Here is a 16639-nt window from a genome sequence, read left to right as displayed (position 1 = left end):
AGGGAACCTACAGCTCTCCAGTTGTTCCAAAACTACAACTCCCAGCATGCATACTCGCTCTGCTGTTCTTGGAACTCCCATGGAAGTGAATGGAGCCTGTTGGGAGTTGTAGTTTCACAGCAGCTGGAGAGCCGAAGGTTGCTGACCCCTGGTCTAGAGTCTCAATTTTTCCTTTGTGGAGGGCAGCAGGGGAGGCAGAATTCTTGTTCCTCTGCCTCCCCTGCTGACACGCCGACTCTCGGTCACATGACTGCCTCCTCTCTACTCAATAGCCATATGGCCTGGGTTCCGACTTTCCTAGCCGTTTTTGGCAAAGGTACTAAACAAAGTACCGGGAACAGGGTATATATCAATAATACAGCTTTACCAGTGCAGGGAATGGCAATATTATATTATATAATAACCCCAAGTCCAAATCGGGGGCTATACAGCAAAGATTATGGCCGTACTGCAGTCTTCTGGTGTTATATAGATATGTTAGCAAATTCCCTGACTGTATATAATAACATACTCTTATTTTGGATCAGCTCTACATCCATAGCTTCTTATACTTGCTGCACTTTATTTTATTGCTTTTCATGTAGACTCATTATAGGATTAGAAGAATTATTTTCCACTAAACTGCGACTAAAGTATAACTTATGTAAGCCATTATCTCCTGGCACATGACATGACATTTTCCATACCTGTTCCAGGCTATTATTTTACGGGTGATGGAGCTTATAGGTCAAACGAGGGCCATTACCAGATAACAGGTCGGATGGATGACGTCATAAACATCAGTGGACATAGACTCGGCACTGCAGAGATTGAAGACGCGTTGGTAGGTAGCACTCCACTATTTCAATAAGTAGTGAGAATGTAGGTTGATGGTTCTGGTCTGTCTGACATATCCATGACAAAACCCCCCCTGCAAAATGGCTTGGTTAGTGATAGCAGATGATAGATGATCAAACATATCCAACAAATATTCCTCCTGATGCTCCCATACACATGCATGCTTGGTTCAGCAATGCAATGCAACATTACCAGGGTTCTGGGTACGGTGCTATATACATTTGGCCTGTTTACATATAGAATATACTACCATGAGTACTGTATAGGAAACACAAACCACCTTAGAATAAGAATTTCCTTGTACTCATGGTAAAACAGTTTTATAAAGCAACATGGCCGCTGGATGTTTGAGAATGGACAACATAGACGGGCCTCAGGTATCAAAACTGTATAGAAGAAAAAACTATCTTTATGTCCCAAAGCAGCCAAGCAGGGTTCCGCTTCCATTTCTTAACCTGATCTGGTAAAATGACGGATGGTTTTCTTTCAGACACTTTCATAAATTTACTCCATTATGTTTACTAACTCCAGTAACCCAGTAATCTGTGGGTGACATCAGCACCTATTTCTGCTACCCTGGAAGTCACAACCAAGGCCTCCTGTAGGTCTTCTAAGATTTCTAGAAAGGGATAGCGAGAAGTCAGGTAAACCTAGCAAGAATTCATCAGCAGGGTCCCAATACTTACCATATGGCAGTAACCTTATAGGATACACCCACCCTATGGCAGTAACTTTATAGGACATACCCACCATATGACATTAACCATACAGGACATACTCAACATATGACATTAACCATACAGGACATAGTCACCATATGGCAGTAACCATACAGGACATAATCACCATATGGCAGTAACCATACAGGACATACTCACTATATGGCAATAACCATACAGGACATACTCACCATATGACATTAACTTTATAGGACATACCCACCATATGGCAGTAACCATACAGGACATACTCACCATATGGCAATAACCATACAGGACATATTCACCATATGGCAGTAACCATACAGGACATACTCACCATATGGCAGTAACCATACAGGACATACTCACCATATGGCAGTAACCATACAGGACATACTCACCATATGGCAATAACCATACAGGACATATTCACCATATGGCAGTAACCATACAGGACATACCCACCATATGGCAGTAACCATACAGGACATACCCACCATATGGCAGTAACCATACAGGACATACTCACCATATGGCAGTAACCATACAGGACATACTCACCATATGGCAGTAACCATACAGGACATATTCACCATATGGCAGTAACCATACAGGACATAATCACCATATGACATTAACTTTATAGGACATACCCACCATATGACATTAACCATACAGGACATAATCACCATATGACATTAATCAATACCCACCACACAGCATTAACCATATAGGACTTACCCACCACATGGCATTACCTATACCAAACACACCCATTACATGGTAACCATACAGGACATATACATACCTAAAACAGTTTCGTACATACATCCCACTAATGAAAGGTTATTTATCTATTCTACTATTTAGGATGAACATCCAGCTGTTCCAGAAACCGCTGTCATTGGTTACCCCCATGACATCAAAGGAGAAGGTACAATGTCCTTATTACCTTATTTGTGATAGGCTGAAGAGCTTGTCTCACTGTGAAACCTATTTTTAAATGGCTTAAAAACTTTCCTGTTTCGGGGGGCTTCCTGGGACCCTGCAAGCCTTGACTTCCTGGTCCCTGTAGACCCTGGATGTGACCACTCAACCCAGTGGTGACCCAATTTAGACCGTGATTGGCAGTGAGTAGTCACACTTCTGTGTCGGGAGGGACCAGGAATAATAGAAAGGCAGGGGACATCAGAAAGTGTGAGAACAGGACTGGGTATGGATCAGGTGAGTATGTTTTTGTGATTTTTTTTTTAGTTTTGAAGCCATTCTGAGTTGTTTAGGTATTCAATGTTATTAAGGGCTTGTTCACACGGGGAAAGAGGGGGCGGATTTTGGCGCTGAATCCACGTCATAATCCGCCCCCTCACAATGGAGGTCTATGTAGACCGCTACTTTACTTTTTTACTTGGAAAAAAGAAGCGAGCTGCCCTTTCTTCAGGCGGATTCCGCGGCTGATTCAGCCCCGGCGTCCGCCTCGCAGCAGCATCCTCTAATCTAGGCCCATTCATTTGAGCCTACTCCGGAGGGGGAAGCTGCGACTGTCGGAAGCCGCAACAGTCATGGCAGGCGCATTTTGGCCCTATTGTGACACGGCTTCACTCTCAGGACCAAAATCCGCCAATCTGCTCCCCATGTGAACAGGGTCATTAATATTCTGACTATTTTGTATTTCCAGTAGCAATGTAGTACTCTTTATTACAGACAGTCCCATTTACTATATCAGTAACTGAAGGTTAAGGGGATATCGTCACTCCATAGGGAGAGACCACCATATAGGTGTGTGGAGTCTTATTAAGCCATGAGCGCTCCACTGTGCAAAGGAACATGGGAAGAATATGCAAATCTGACTTCCATGATGGAATTAGGATGTCAGTGCCTCAAGTGTGCACACCAATAGAGGGCGCTCACTGAGAATGTGCAAGTCTATCTTCCATGATGTAATTAGGAAGACAGAGTCTCAGTCAAACACACCTATAGAGGGCGCTCCCTTTAACATGCTGACCTTCTCAGAGGCCTTTTTTTTGCAATGATGTTGGGATTATACCAGATACAGTCTTCTCAGCCAAGGACAGCCGTTTCGATGTATTTGCATCTCATCAGTTTGGCGTAGAGAACTGAAGGTTAGGAGCTCTAGGCTAAGACCACCTGGGTAGGGTCTGCTGCATTGGTCCTGTCCATGGCATAAAATGGCAAAGCCGTCTGTTTTCGCAGCAGCTTTTAGATGCAGTTCCTAAATAACCGGTCCAGCTATCATCCTTTGGTTTTATTCTTGGAAGGTCCATACTTGGTTAATTATACATGCTAAATAGATGTAGCTTAATATGTAACGAAGATGAGTTCACGTAAAAAACCCATGAAAGCAGTAGAAGCACGAGACCACACATTCGTGTAAGTGCCAAACCACTTCACTAACCTCGTATCTATTTGATGTTATTACGGGTTGAATATTAAAGAGTGACCGATCTCCAGAGGTGTCTGTTCTGGAACATATTTTTATTCCCCAGAAAGGAACCTTTCGGGAGAACCTTTTCTAGGAACTCTTCGTCTGTAATTTTTCCTCGAATGTATGAATATTACGGTAACTGGATGTTCTATAGCCACCAACATTGGAAGTTAAATCCCTCTGACTGCTCTCTCCTAATTTAAGAAAAAAAAAAAAAGATTTTCACGTGCACATCCCCCATAACTGCGGACAAATGATGGCCCTATAAAAGTAAGTTCTAGCCATAGAAATCCACTTAATAGTGTATTAGGTTAGCCATACACATCAGAATTTGGACAGTATGAACAATCCCACCATCACATTTATCAGCCAGCTTTCCCATTGCGGGGAAATTTTGGTAAAATTAAGTGGCTTATTGGTGCCCTTCTTGCACAATTGACACATGCCGAGAAAGCTATCACTATAGCTATGTCCCTACACTTCACTGTTCATATCATCATATCCGTGTCAGTCAAAACATGTCAGATATATAGGACAGAACCTTCTGGAATCATTTCAAGGACAGTCAATGAGTTCTTATACATAGCGAGTCACTTAGGGAGCTAATACATGGAAACTCCTCATTGACGACTATCTGAGCTAATGAGTAACCAATCATAAAAGTATAATCCAAGTCTCTTGAGCACAAGGACTGTCATAAATCATTATCACTTCTACTTCTTTGGAAGTTTTTCTTCACAGCCTTCTAACTACTTGGAAAATGGAAGAGTGGGAAAATAGCGCAGCATTGTGGAAAGTAATAGTACTTACACAATGACTTTACCAATAACCTTACCAATGGTGCCTTTATTTTACGGGGTTTCAGAGATTTACTGATTGATGATCTATCAATTAAAGATAGGCAGGGATCCGACTCCCGGGCCCCCTGCAGTTCAGCTGTTTGAAGAGGCTGTAGCATACATGTAGCATTCAAAACATAGGTGTTATACAGTTTCTGCAACACACTAATTGGGGCCTTAGCCTAAAGGAGTTGTTATGACACATCATACATGTGCACATGACTGCTCCATCTAATCAATGGCTTAAGAAGTCATAAATCAATTATGCTGGCATCCACACTGAGAACAGGGTTTGGATGTAGCAGTCACATGCACATACACTATGTGATCAAAAGTATCCAGACACCCCCAAAACATATGTTTTTCATATTAGGTGCATTGTGCTGCCACCTACTGCCAGGTACTCCATATCAGCGACCTCAGTAGACATTAGACATTGTGAGAGAGCAGAATGGGGCGCTTCGCGGAACTCCCGGACTTCGAAAGTGGTCAGTTGATTGGGTGCCACACATCACGCAGGTCAATGCCAAACGTCGCCTCGCTTGGTGTAAGGAGCATAAACATTGGACGATTGAACAGTTGAAAAACGTTGTGTGGAGTGACGAATCACGGTACACAATGTGGCGATCCGATGGCAGGGTATGGGTATGGTGAATGCCCGGTGAACGTCATCTGCCAGCGTGTGTAGTGCCAACAGTAAAATTCAGAGGCGGTGGTGTTATGGTGTGGTCGTGTTTTTCATGGAGGGGGCTTGCACCCCTTGTTGTTTTGCGTGGCACTATCACAGCACAGGCCTACATTGATGTTTTAAACACCTTCTTGCTTCCCACTGTTGAAGAGCAATTCGGGGATGGCAATTCCATCTTTCAACATGATCGGCACCTGTTCATACTGCACGGCCTGTGGCGGAGTGGTGACACAACAATAACATCTCTGTAATGGACTGGCCTGCACAGAGTCCTGACTTGAATCCTATAGAACACCTTTGGGATGTTTTGGAACGCCGACTTCATGCCAGGCCTCACCGACCTACATCGATACTTCTCCTCAGTGCAGCACTCCGTGAAGAATGGGCTGCCATTCCCCAAGAAACCTTCCAGCACCTGATTGAACGTATGCCTGTGAGAATGGAAGCTGTCATCAAGGCTAAGGGTGGGCCAACACCATATTGAATTCCAGCATTACCGATGGAGGGCGCCACCAACTTGTAAGTCATTTTCAGCCAGGTGTCGGGATACTTTTGATCACATACTGTATTTACCAGCATTTTTGAAAAAAAGACATGGACCACACATCACAAGAATTTTTGTTTAGTTAGGCCCTACATCCTACTCTATTGGGTGCAGCACTGCACAGGGACCACCATCACTGCAATACAGTGCTCACACGGGTTGCGACCCAAAGCCCCTGTGACATCCTTGCTGCTAGGCTACCAGGTCCCCACGTGTGTAAAGCCACACACGGAAAAATTAAGCAAGCTGCTCTTTCTTCAGGTGGATTCCGCGGCTGATTCAGCCGCGGTGACCACTCGCCGCAGCACGCTCTGGACTAGGCCCATTCATTTGGGCCTACACCGGAGAGGGAAGCTGCGACTGTCGGAGGCCGTGGCAGTCACGGCAGGCGTATTTTGGTCCTATTCTGACGGAGCTTCCCGCGTCAAAATCAGGACCAAAATACGCCCCCCTTGTCCCGTGTGAACTAGGCCTTATGCAGTCTAATTACATGTCTATGGATGGTCCATCACCCGTGCAGGCAGTATAGACTGGCCAGATAGTGCTGTAGTGATGGCAAGCATGAACAGTCAACTGTTGGTTTTTTTTTTCCGTTTTATTACATCCCCTCTTCTCTGTATTGCAGTCCAGCTCCATGTATTCTCAGCTGGAAGCAACTGCAATGTCAGAAATAGTCTATGGACACGAGTAATGCCGCTTCTAGAAAATGACCAAATTCTTTATCTAATCCTAGAAAACCTCTTTAAAATGTACAAAAATTCATTGTTTAATATAAGAATCAAGTGTGTGCGCCAAAGATAACAGCTGGAGGTGAGAAGGCTGTTAATCTTTCATCTAAATCATGTGAGTGTTTGACAATTCTCGCATTCACTGTCCAGGCAATTCACTTTATACAGATCAGAGTTTTCTGCTATTAACACAGAGTTTCCCTGTCGTCCTCAACAGCGGCACAATGTGGGGTATTTCTGCCCCTGTGTGCTGGTAGGACAGGCGGATATTTAATTAGCCAATAAGATGCGTGGCAGGCCCTATAAGAGGGCACAAGAACCTCCCCTCTGCGTGTTTTTTTCTGTCCTGTGTGGACAGAGGACAGGTGTGAGGACTTGTGTCCTCTTACAGAGCTCAGCTGTTGAGCTTGATGTTTTTGTCAAGCACCCTCTTTCCTATGGAGAGGGTGCTGGTTAGCCTGCGTTGGCTTTTTTCCCCTGAATCCTCCTTCTCCTCCCCCGCTCCCTCCCCTCTCCTCCTTACCCTTTCAGCTCTGTTGAGCGCTGATCCTCAGAGCCGCACCACGCCACTGCGTGGTTACGGCGGGTCCGTGCGGCAGCCGGAACTCGCTCTGTATGGCTGCATTCGCGGCGGCCGCACTTTGCTTGCGCGCACTTCCGGGTTTGACCGGAAGTTCGCGGCGCGGGTTAGAGGTCAGGCCGGCCGGCGGCACGGCCAGCTGAACTATCGTTCACTACACTTCAGGCTCCACTCCAGTGTTCGGAGCCCCAGCGGAGGAGAGGGTGAGTGTTCCCCTGGCTTGGGGATTGCTGGGGAGGGGAGACAGTAGCCTTTATTAACCCCTGTTTGGGGTAGTGGATGGGAGCGGTTAGCTCCTCCCATTTCCGGCCGGCCAGGTTAAAGGTCAGGCCGGCCGTGTCACTTGTACCTTCCTGCTGCATCTGGAAGGCTGTGCTATTATTGTGAGTCTGGTTATTGGTCTCACTGGCATTGCGTTTTGCGTTGTTAACCTGAGTCTGGTTATTGTCTGTCACCTTTACTCATCCGGTCTTCTGAACCTGGTAAGATCTACCCTTTTTAAAAAAAAAAAAAAAAAAAAAAAGTGCAATGGTATGATGCATGGTGACAGTTTGCATGGTCTATTATCTCTTTATTGCAGGATATGTCATCCTCTACTACCCCTCCTGGGGATGGTAGGAGGAAATCCTCTGCCAAGAGGAAACACCTTTCCTGTTTTAATTGCGACACACCGCTCCCTGATGGTAGGTAGCGGCTTAAGGGGTTGGTCCCTTTCAGGTATTGTGGTCCTATAACTTGCCTATTGTTTTTAGGCTATGAATGGGCCCGTTGTCGCGGGTGTAGAGGTCCTCCACCTGAGGAGCCCTCTCCCAGAGATATGATGGCCTGGGTCAAGGAGATGGTGAGTTTGGGCATCGCTTGGGTAAATAGGTTTTCCCTTGCTTGTTTTCTCCTTTTGTTTTGCAGGACGATTCCCTCAAAGGAATTCATGCCACCTTGTCTCAGCTTACCAAAAGACCATGCCCTGAGCACCGTTCCTCCTCCCTGCCACCTTTGGAACTGTTGCGGGTGGCAGAGGATGATTCTTCTGAGGACGACTCAGTAATTTCCGGCAGACCTGTGTTCCACTATGAACAAACAGGCAGGCTGCTGAAGTCCATCCGGTCTACAGTGGGCCGAGATGTTGACGGGGAAGCCTCCACGTCTGCCTCTGGGGGACATATTGCCTTCCATGCGGACGCCACGCTGTCCGACCTTATGGCACAGCAGTGGAAACAGCCAGAGAAGGGACACACTCTCTCCAGGATTTTCAAGACTTTGTTTCCTGTTGACACTGCCCAGTGGGATTCCTGGGGGCCTCCCCCGAAGGTGGATTTGGCAGTTGCCAAGCTGTCCCGCAGAACCCTGGTGCCCCTAGAAGATGGTTCCAATCTTCAAGACCCTCTGGATCGCAGGGCGGACTCTGCTCTAAAGAAGATCTACTCCGCTTCCTCTGCACAAGCCTCTGTGGCCTAGCCTCCTCCACGGTTGGCGACTTTCTGCGCAACCGTTTAGCCGCCTTGGAGCGGGATATAGATGCGGGTGTGGATAGAGACGAAATTCTGTCCTCTATGAAGAGAGTTCATAGGGCCGCAGATTATCTGGCGGAAGCTTCCCGCCATCAATTGAAGATCTCCGCCAAATCTATGGCGTTATCTACCGCTGCCCGTAGACCCCTGTGGCTAAAGCCTTGGCGTGCAGATTTTGCATCTAAGGCAGCTCTCTGCGCTCTCCCCTTTGAACCGGGAAGAGTGTTTGGCCAAAGTTTGGATGCCATTATGGAGGGTTTAGCTGAAGGTAGGGGAAGGTCCCTACCTCAAGCATCCAGGGGCAGACGTGCTCCCTCTAGAGGCAGAGGTTCTTCCTCTAATTATAGACGCCCGGCTCAGCAGCGGCGTTCTAGATACCGCCCTAGGGGTGCCGGACGTGGCGCTCCCAAGGAGGATGCCAAGAGGAAGCCTGAGTTTTGACGTGGGGCAGCTCCCTGTGGCCCCTCTTCCTGTGGGAGGACGTCTCGCCTCCTTTTTCAAAGCATGGTCCACCCACATTCAAGACCCTTGGGTGTTGAAGATTATACAGCACGGGTATCACATCGATTTTCACCTTCCTCCTCCAGATCGGTTCGTCATCACCCGAATCCTTCCACCTTCTCAGCAGTCCAGTCTGGAAGCCTCGGTCGCCGATTATGTTACCAAGGGCGCCCTGGAGAAGGTACCAACCTCAGATCACGGCCTGGGAGTTTACTCCCCCGTCTTTCTGGTCCCCAAAGTCACCGGGGGCTGGAGAATGATAATAGACCTGAGGTACCTCAACCAGTTTATCAGAAAGAGGTCATTTCGAATGGAGACCGTGGATTCCGTAGCTGTTTTTCTTCAACCAGGAGAGGTGATGGTTACCCTCGACTTGAAGGACGCTTATCTACATGTCCCTATTGCTCCTTCCCACAGGAAGTTCCTCAGGATTACCGTTTCTATGGCAGGCCACAGGGAGCACTATCAGTTCACAGCTCTGCCTTTCGGCATCACATCCGCCCCACTGGTATTCACCAAGGTGATCGCTCCGGTCGCTGCGACCCTCAGACTTCAGGGTCTTTTCATCGTCCCTTATCTAGACGACTGGCTATTGAAAGCTCAGTCTCCTGCTGCCCTCCTCCAGCAGCTCAATCTTGCCATCAACTTCCTACAAGAATTAGGATGGATTATCAATTGGGAGAAGTCCGAAGTCATTCCATCCACCCGAAGGAAATTCCTCGGTTTTTTAGTGGATTCAGAAGCGATGCAGATCTTCCTCTCCCGTCCAAGAAAGGAAAGGATCCAAGCCAGTGCACGATTCCTATTGCGCACTCGGCAGGTAACTATCCGCACCGCCATGAGAGTTCTGGGCCTAATGTCATCCTCGGCCAGGGCGGTCCCTTGGGCTTTATGGCATTTGCGTCCCCTACAGATGGAAGTGTTGAGAACCTGGAACAGGTCTCCACGGGGACTGCACAAGAAGATCTGCCTTTCTCCCGCTACCCGTCTTTCCCTCAGATGGTGGATACACCTGAAAGACGGAAGGTCCACGGTCCCGACAGTGTGGACCCTGTTGACAGCAGATGCATCCCAGTGGGGATGGGGAGCCCATTGTCAAGACAAAACTGTACAAGGACGATGGAGATGTCCGGAGCTGGGGTCATCCAATCTCAAGGAACTCAGAGCAGTGTACCTGGCCCTAGTACACTTTGCCCCGGAATTGAAAGGCAAGTCAGTCAAGATCCGGTCAGACAATACGACGGTGGTTGTTTATATAAACAAACAAGGGGGCACCAGGTCACCAACCTTGCTGAGAGAGACGAATCTCATATTCTCCTGGGCAGAGAAGAATCTGGTCCAGTTGTCCGCTGTTCACATAAAGGGCTCCCTGAACATAGTAGCGGATCAGCTGAGTCGGGGTATTACCGTATCAGGAGAATGGTCTCTCAATCCAGACTTATTTCAACAGATCGTCCAGAGATGGGGTCTCCCGGAGGTCGATCTTATGGCTACCCGACTCAACGCCAAGGTAGGGACCTTCTGCTCCCTGTACCAGGAGGACAATCCTTTGGCAGTGGATGCCCTGTCCATCCCTTGGAGGTTCAGGCTGTTTTACATTTTCCCTCCAATTCCAATCATACCGAAGGTATTGATAAAAATAAGACAGGACCAAGCCTCGGGAATAGCCATAATCCCGTTCTGGCCAAAAAGGGCTTGGTTTGCTCAGCTCATACAAATGAGTCAGGGCATATATTGGAGGCTTCCCCCACTCCCAGACCTGGTAACCCAAGGAGAGCTGAGATGCCAGGATCTGAGGAGACTCAACCTGACAGCCTGGAGGTTGACCAGTCCCTATTGAGAAATAGAGGACTGTCACAAGCCGTCTTGAAGACCCTATCCAGCGCCAGAGCAGATTTGACTAACAAGAACTACCGTCGAATAAGTAACATCTTTAATGCCTGGTGTCTGCAGCATCAAGTGGACTACACCGATCCCCCTACGGAGGCGATCCTGGACTTCCTTCAAGACGGACTAGACAGAGGTCTCGCTGTGGCCACACTCAAAGTACACGTTGCGGCCCTGTCCGCCTATCTGGGGAGGCGTTTGTCTCAAGATTCCTTAGTGAGCACCTTTATTAAAGGGGCAACTAGGCTGAGACCGGTGGTAAACACCCCTGTCCACCAATGGGACCTTATTCCGGTCCTAAACGCTTTATGTGTTCATCCATTTGAACCTTTGGAGGAAAGCTCCCTCAAGTCATTAACCGGCAAGATGGCGCTACTATTGGCAGTAACAACTGCCAAACGGGTTGGTGAACTACAAGCCTTGTCCGCTGAGGAGCCATATACCACCTTTTTCTCTGACCATGTGCAGCTTAGGTTCCTCCCAGGTTTTCGTCCCAAGGTTCCATCCGCTGTAAACAGAAACCAGATAATCTCCCTTCCGGTATTTTTTCCTTTCCCTTCTTCTGCTGAAGAAGAGAGATGGCATAAACTGGACGTGGTCAGATGCCTACAGATTTACTTACAGCGCACTCGCCCTTTTAGGCGAACTGAAAACTTGTTGGTCAGCTACACGGGGAGAAACAAGGGCGCCAAAGCCGCTAAAGCCACAATATCCCGGTGGGTGACCGAGACTATTAAAATCGCCTATACCACCCAAGGTTTGTCGGCTCCAGCATTTCTTCATGCCCACTCAACCAGGGCAGTGTCTACCTCTCAGGCAGAGAAGAGTGCCTTGCCGGTGGATCAAATCTGTGCAGCGGCCTCCTGGGCGTCGGAATCTACCTTCATCCGGCATTATCGCCTGAAGGACCAAGTGGCAGGTTCCACTGCTTTTGCCCATACCGTTTTAAGTTCGGTTATGAGTTAATCCCACCCATCCTGGGGACCTGCTTGCTATATCCCCACATTGTGCCGCTGTTGAGGACGACAGGGAACGAGTGATTATGAAGATAATCTTGTTTCCCTAAGTCCTAACAGCGGCACAAGATTTCCCACCCTGGGAATCATATCTTATGTCTAAAAGCTGTATATAAATATTATGGAGGTACTTTTGTATTTACACGCAGAGGGGAGGTTCTTGTGCCCTCTTATAGGGCCTGCCACGCATCTTATTGGCTAATTAAATATCCGCCTGTCCTACCAGCACACAGGGGCAGAAATACCCCACATTGTGCCGCTGTTAGGACTTAGGGAAACAAGATTATCTTCATAATCACTCGTTAATGCACTGAGCGATTGTGTAGGATCATTTACCAGCGAAGGATAGTCTAATAAGACTGGAATGTCTCCTGCCAATCTACACCTACCTCACATTGGACATAAGACTGGTATAAATATTCCAAATTTGCAAAACTTATTCCAAAAATTCCATTTGGTATTCGCTGCCCCCCCATATAATTATAGAGGTACATAGTGGCTCTTCCCTTATAGACACTCTGCTGCCCCTAAAGACTTATAATGCCTTTATAAACATAGCAGCTCTGCCCTTATACACAGTCTTCTGCCCCCATAGAATACTACCTCCATAGACCTAATGGGTCTACTCTAAAATCCTCCTCTCCATACACACCTACTACCAATGGTCTATCTGTGTGGGAGAGGGATGCCTCCTCTCCGACACACTGCGTTCCAATGTGACATCACTAAGGGGCGACTCTTTCAGAGTTCTGGGGATGTCTCCTAAAGTTCCAGTACCCCGCAGGCCACAGATGTTAGCTTCAGGGGTTGCATGAGGCCCATGGGCTGCGTGTTAGAGAACCTTGTTCTAGGCCTTCAGCTCCTACATCTCTGTCTCCTTTTCCGTACGCTCAGTAAAACTGTTCATACACGATAGCTACAGTCCTATGAAAAAGTTTGGGCACCCCTATTAATCTTAATCATTTTTAGTTCTAAATATTTTGGTGTTTGCAGCAGCCATTTCAGTTTGATATATCTAATAACTGATGGACACAGTAATATTTCAGGATTGAAATGAGGTTTATTGTACTAACAGAAAATGTGCAATATGCATTAAACCAAAATTTGACCAGTGCAAAAGTATGGGCACCTCAACAGAAAAGTGACATTAATATTTAGTAGATCCTCCTTTTGCAAAGATAACAGCCTCTAGTCGCTTCCTGTAGCTTTTAATCAGTTCCTGGATCCTGGATGAAGGTATTTTGGACCATTCCTCTTTACAAAACAGTTCAAGTTCAGTTAAGTTTGATGGTCGCCGAGCATGGACAGCCTGCTCTCAAATGATCTGAAAACAAAGATTGTTCAACATAGTTGTTCAGGGGAAGGATATAAAAAGTTGTCTCAGAGATTTAACCTGTCGGTTTCCACTGTGAGGAACATAGTAAGGAAATGGAAGACCACAGGGATAGTTCTTGTTAAGCCCAGAAGTGGCAGGCCAAGAAAAATATCAGAAAGGCAGAGAAGAAGAATGGTGAGAACAGTCAAGGACAATCCACAGACCACCTCCAAAGAGCTGCAGCATCATCTTGCTGCAGATGGTGTCACTGTGCATCGGTCAACAATACAGCACACTTTGCACAAGGAGAAGCTGTATGGGAGAGTGATGAGAAAGAAGCCATTTCTGCAAGCACGCCACAAACAGAGTCGCCCGAGGTATGCAAAAGCACATTTGGACAAGCTAGCTTCATTTTGGAAGAAGGTCCTGTGGACTGATGAAATAAAGATTGAGTTGTTTGGTCATACAAAAAGGCGTTATGCATGGTGTCCAAAAAAAACCAGCATTCCAAGAAAAACACTTGCTACCCACTGTAAAATTTGGTGGAGGTTCCATCATGCTTTGGGGCTGTGTGGCCAATGCCAGCATTGGGAATCTTGTTAAAGTTGAGGATCGCATGGATTCCACTGAGTATCAGCAGATTCTTGTGAATAATGTTCAAGAATCAGTGACGAAGTTGAAGTTACGCCGGGGATGGATATTTCAGCAAGACAATGATCAAAAACACTGCTCCAAATCGACTCAGGCATTCATGCAGAGGAACAATTACAATGTTCTGGAATGGCCATCCCAGTCCCCAGACCTGAATATCACTGAACATCTGTGGGATGATTTGAAGCGGGCTGTCCATGCTCGGCGACCATCAAACTTAACTGAACTTGAATTGTTTTGTAAAGAGGAATGGTCCAAAATCCCTTCATCCAGGATCCAGGAACTGATCAAAAGCTACAGGAAGCAACTAGAGGCAAAAGGAGGAGCTACTAAATATTAATGTCACTTTTCTGTTGAGGTGCCCATATTTTTGCACCGGTCAAATTTTGGCTTAATGCATATTGCACATTTTCTGTTAGTACAATAAACCTCATTTCAATCCTGAAATATTACTGTGTCCATCAGTTATTAGATATATCAAACTGAAATGGCTGTTGCAAACACCAAAATATTTAGAACTAAAAATGATTAAGATTAATAGGGGTGCCCAAACTTTTTCATAGGACTGTATATACATTACAACATATAAGTACGTCTTAGGTGTGCTAAGGTTTGTTCTTTTAACTCTAAAAGTGGCTAAATGCTTGTTCAGCTGATGGCGATTCACTTCGGCCTACTCATACACTTGCACCATTTTGAATAGGTTTTGAATAAAAAGGGGTAATGAAAATTGGACATTCAACATTGCTAACTTCCACCCCTACATTGTTAGCCGAATAAACATGGGTTGAATGATTCGTTGGTTGGCTGAGTCTGATGTGTATGGCCGCCTTCAGCCATCCATTTATATTCTTTATCCTTTTGCTGTAGCTGGATTCAGCCATTTTGAGTAGCGAGTAGCCATGTAACTATATTTAAAGGGATTCTATCATTAAACTACTTTTTTTTCTAATTACCACGTCGGAATAGCCTTAAGAAAGGCTATTCGTCTCCTACCTTTAGACGTGGTCTCCGCCGCGCCATTCCGTAGAAATACCGGTTTTAACCGGTATGCAAATGAGCTCTCCGCAGCAATGAGGGCGGACCCCAGCGCTGAAAGGCCGATGAGCACATCCCCATTGCTGCCCGAGAGCTCTTCTGGCTTCTCTTGCTCTTGTAGTTCTATACAGGAGCATAGAGAGGCCACCCCAAAATGGCCGCCGGCCGGTGGCCATTTTTGGGTAGCCGCTCTTGCAGTTCAATACAGGAGCTGGCTGGCGGCCATTTTGGGGTGGCCTCTCTATGCTTCTGTATCGAACTACAAGAGCAAGAGAAGCCAGAAGAGGTGGAGTTGCTGCAGAAGAAGGAGGCGGCGCAGGAAAGAGCTCTGGGCAGCAATGGGGACGCGCTCATCGGTGTTTCAGCGCTGGGGCCCGCCCTCATTGCTGCAGAGAGCTCATTTGCATACCGGTTAAAACCGGTATTTCTACGGAACGGCGCGGCGGAGACCACGTCTAAAGGTAGGAGACGAATAGCCTTTCTTAAGGCTATTCCGACGTGTTCATTAGAAAAAAAGGTAGTTTAATGGTAGAATCCCTTTAAGTCAGCCAACCTTCACATAACGCCTACTTTCTGCCCCTTCCACCCTCTTTATCCTTTTCTCACTAGTTACTCCTTTTATATGCTGTACCTAATCTCCAAGTTTAGGATTTTTTCTACTCCAAATCCACTCGGAGAGAGAACTACCATGAAGCTTCATGGCAATAGCTTTGGATCCACTTTCAGAAAACTTTTTAAAGGGTCATAAAGTGAACGCCAAATTGCAGGCGATTGGCAGCTTTCCCGGCTGCCCAGTTCTTGTGAATGGTGACGTTTACGATTTCCTGAGTCAATAGATGATATCATATGGCTAAAGCCAAGGATAAGCGTCGTCCGGGACTAAAGTCCTTTACAGGTTGTTCAGTTTAATAAGAATGACAACGCATTATCAATAAATGTTTATCAGTTTGATCATCTTCCAGCTTCAGTTTCATTCCGGGTTCTCAGCCTGTCTTAATCCGTTTCTTGGAGAGCAGCCATGTAGTCTTCAAAATCGCCGAGCCTCCGCTGAACTTGGCAGACCTCGCCTCACAATCACCTTTTAATTGTGCGATTAGAAAGTCTCCTAGAAGTGTTTATAGCGGTAAAATTGTGATCTTACCAGACACTTAGGCTGCGGCTCATGGAGACTTTCTGTTTCCAGTTTTAACCACTGAGTGACAGCTGCGATCCTCAGCACGATATTGCTGTGGGCTTATGCATCGCGGATCGGAGACCTTCCAGATCCCTAGTATGGAGCCAAGTAGATGTCAAGTGCCTTATGTACAAAGATATTCTCCCTAGTAGGAATCGAAGGAAAAAATCCACTTACCTACACCAGCTT

General features: G+C 46.6%; 1 protein-coding gene across 2 annotated transcripts in view; it reads left to right on the top strand.

Annotated features, from left to right (window-relative positions):
- ACSS1 (acyl-CoA synthetase short chain family member 1) overlaps nucleotides 1-16639 on the top strand; it is a 413920-nt gene that overhangs the window by 57140 nt on the left and 340141 nt on the right. For both annotated transcript variants that reach the window (XR_012715306.1, XM_075267418.1), the window contains exons 11-12: nucleotides 696-823; nucleotides 2409-2472. Coding sequence is in view for 1 of the 2 variants with exons in the window: in XM_075267418.1 (XP_075123519.1) it covers nucleotides 696-823; nucleotides 2409-2472 (192 nt within the window). In the remaining variant the exon portion in view is untranslated. The remainder of the gene's footprint in view (nucleotides 1-695; nucleotides 824-2408; nucleotides 2473-16639) is intronic.

Source organism: Leptodactylus fuscus, chromosome 3 (genome assembly GCF_031893055.1).
Source record: "Leptodactylus fuscus isolate aLepFus1 chromosome 3, aLepFus1.hap2, whole genome shotgun sequence".
Classification (NCBI taxonomy): domain Eukaryota; kingdom Metazoa; phylum Chordata; class Amphibia; order Anura; family Leptodactylidae; genus Leptodactylus; species Leptodactylus fuscus.
Note: the sequence above shows the minus strand (reverse complement) of the source record. Positions and strands in the feature narration are given on the sequence as shown.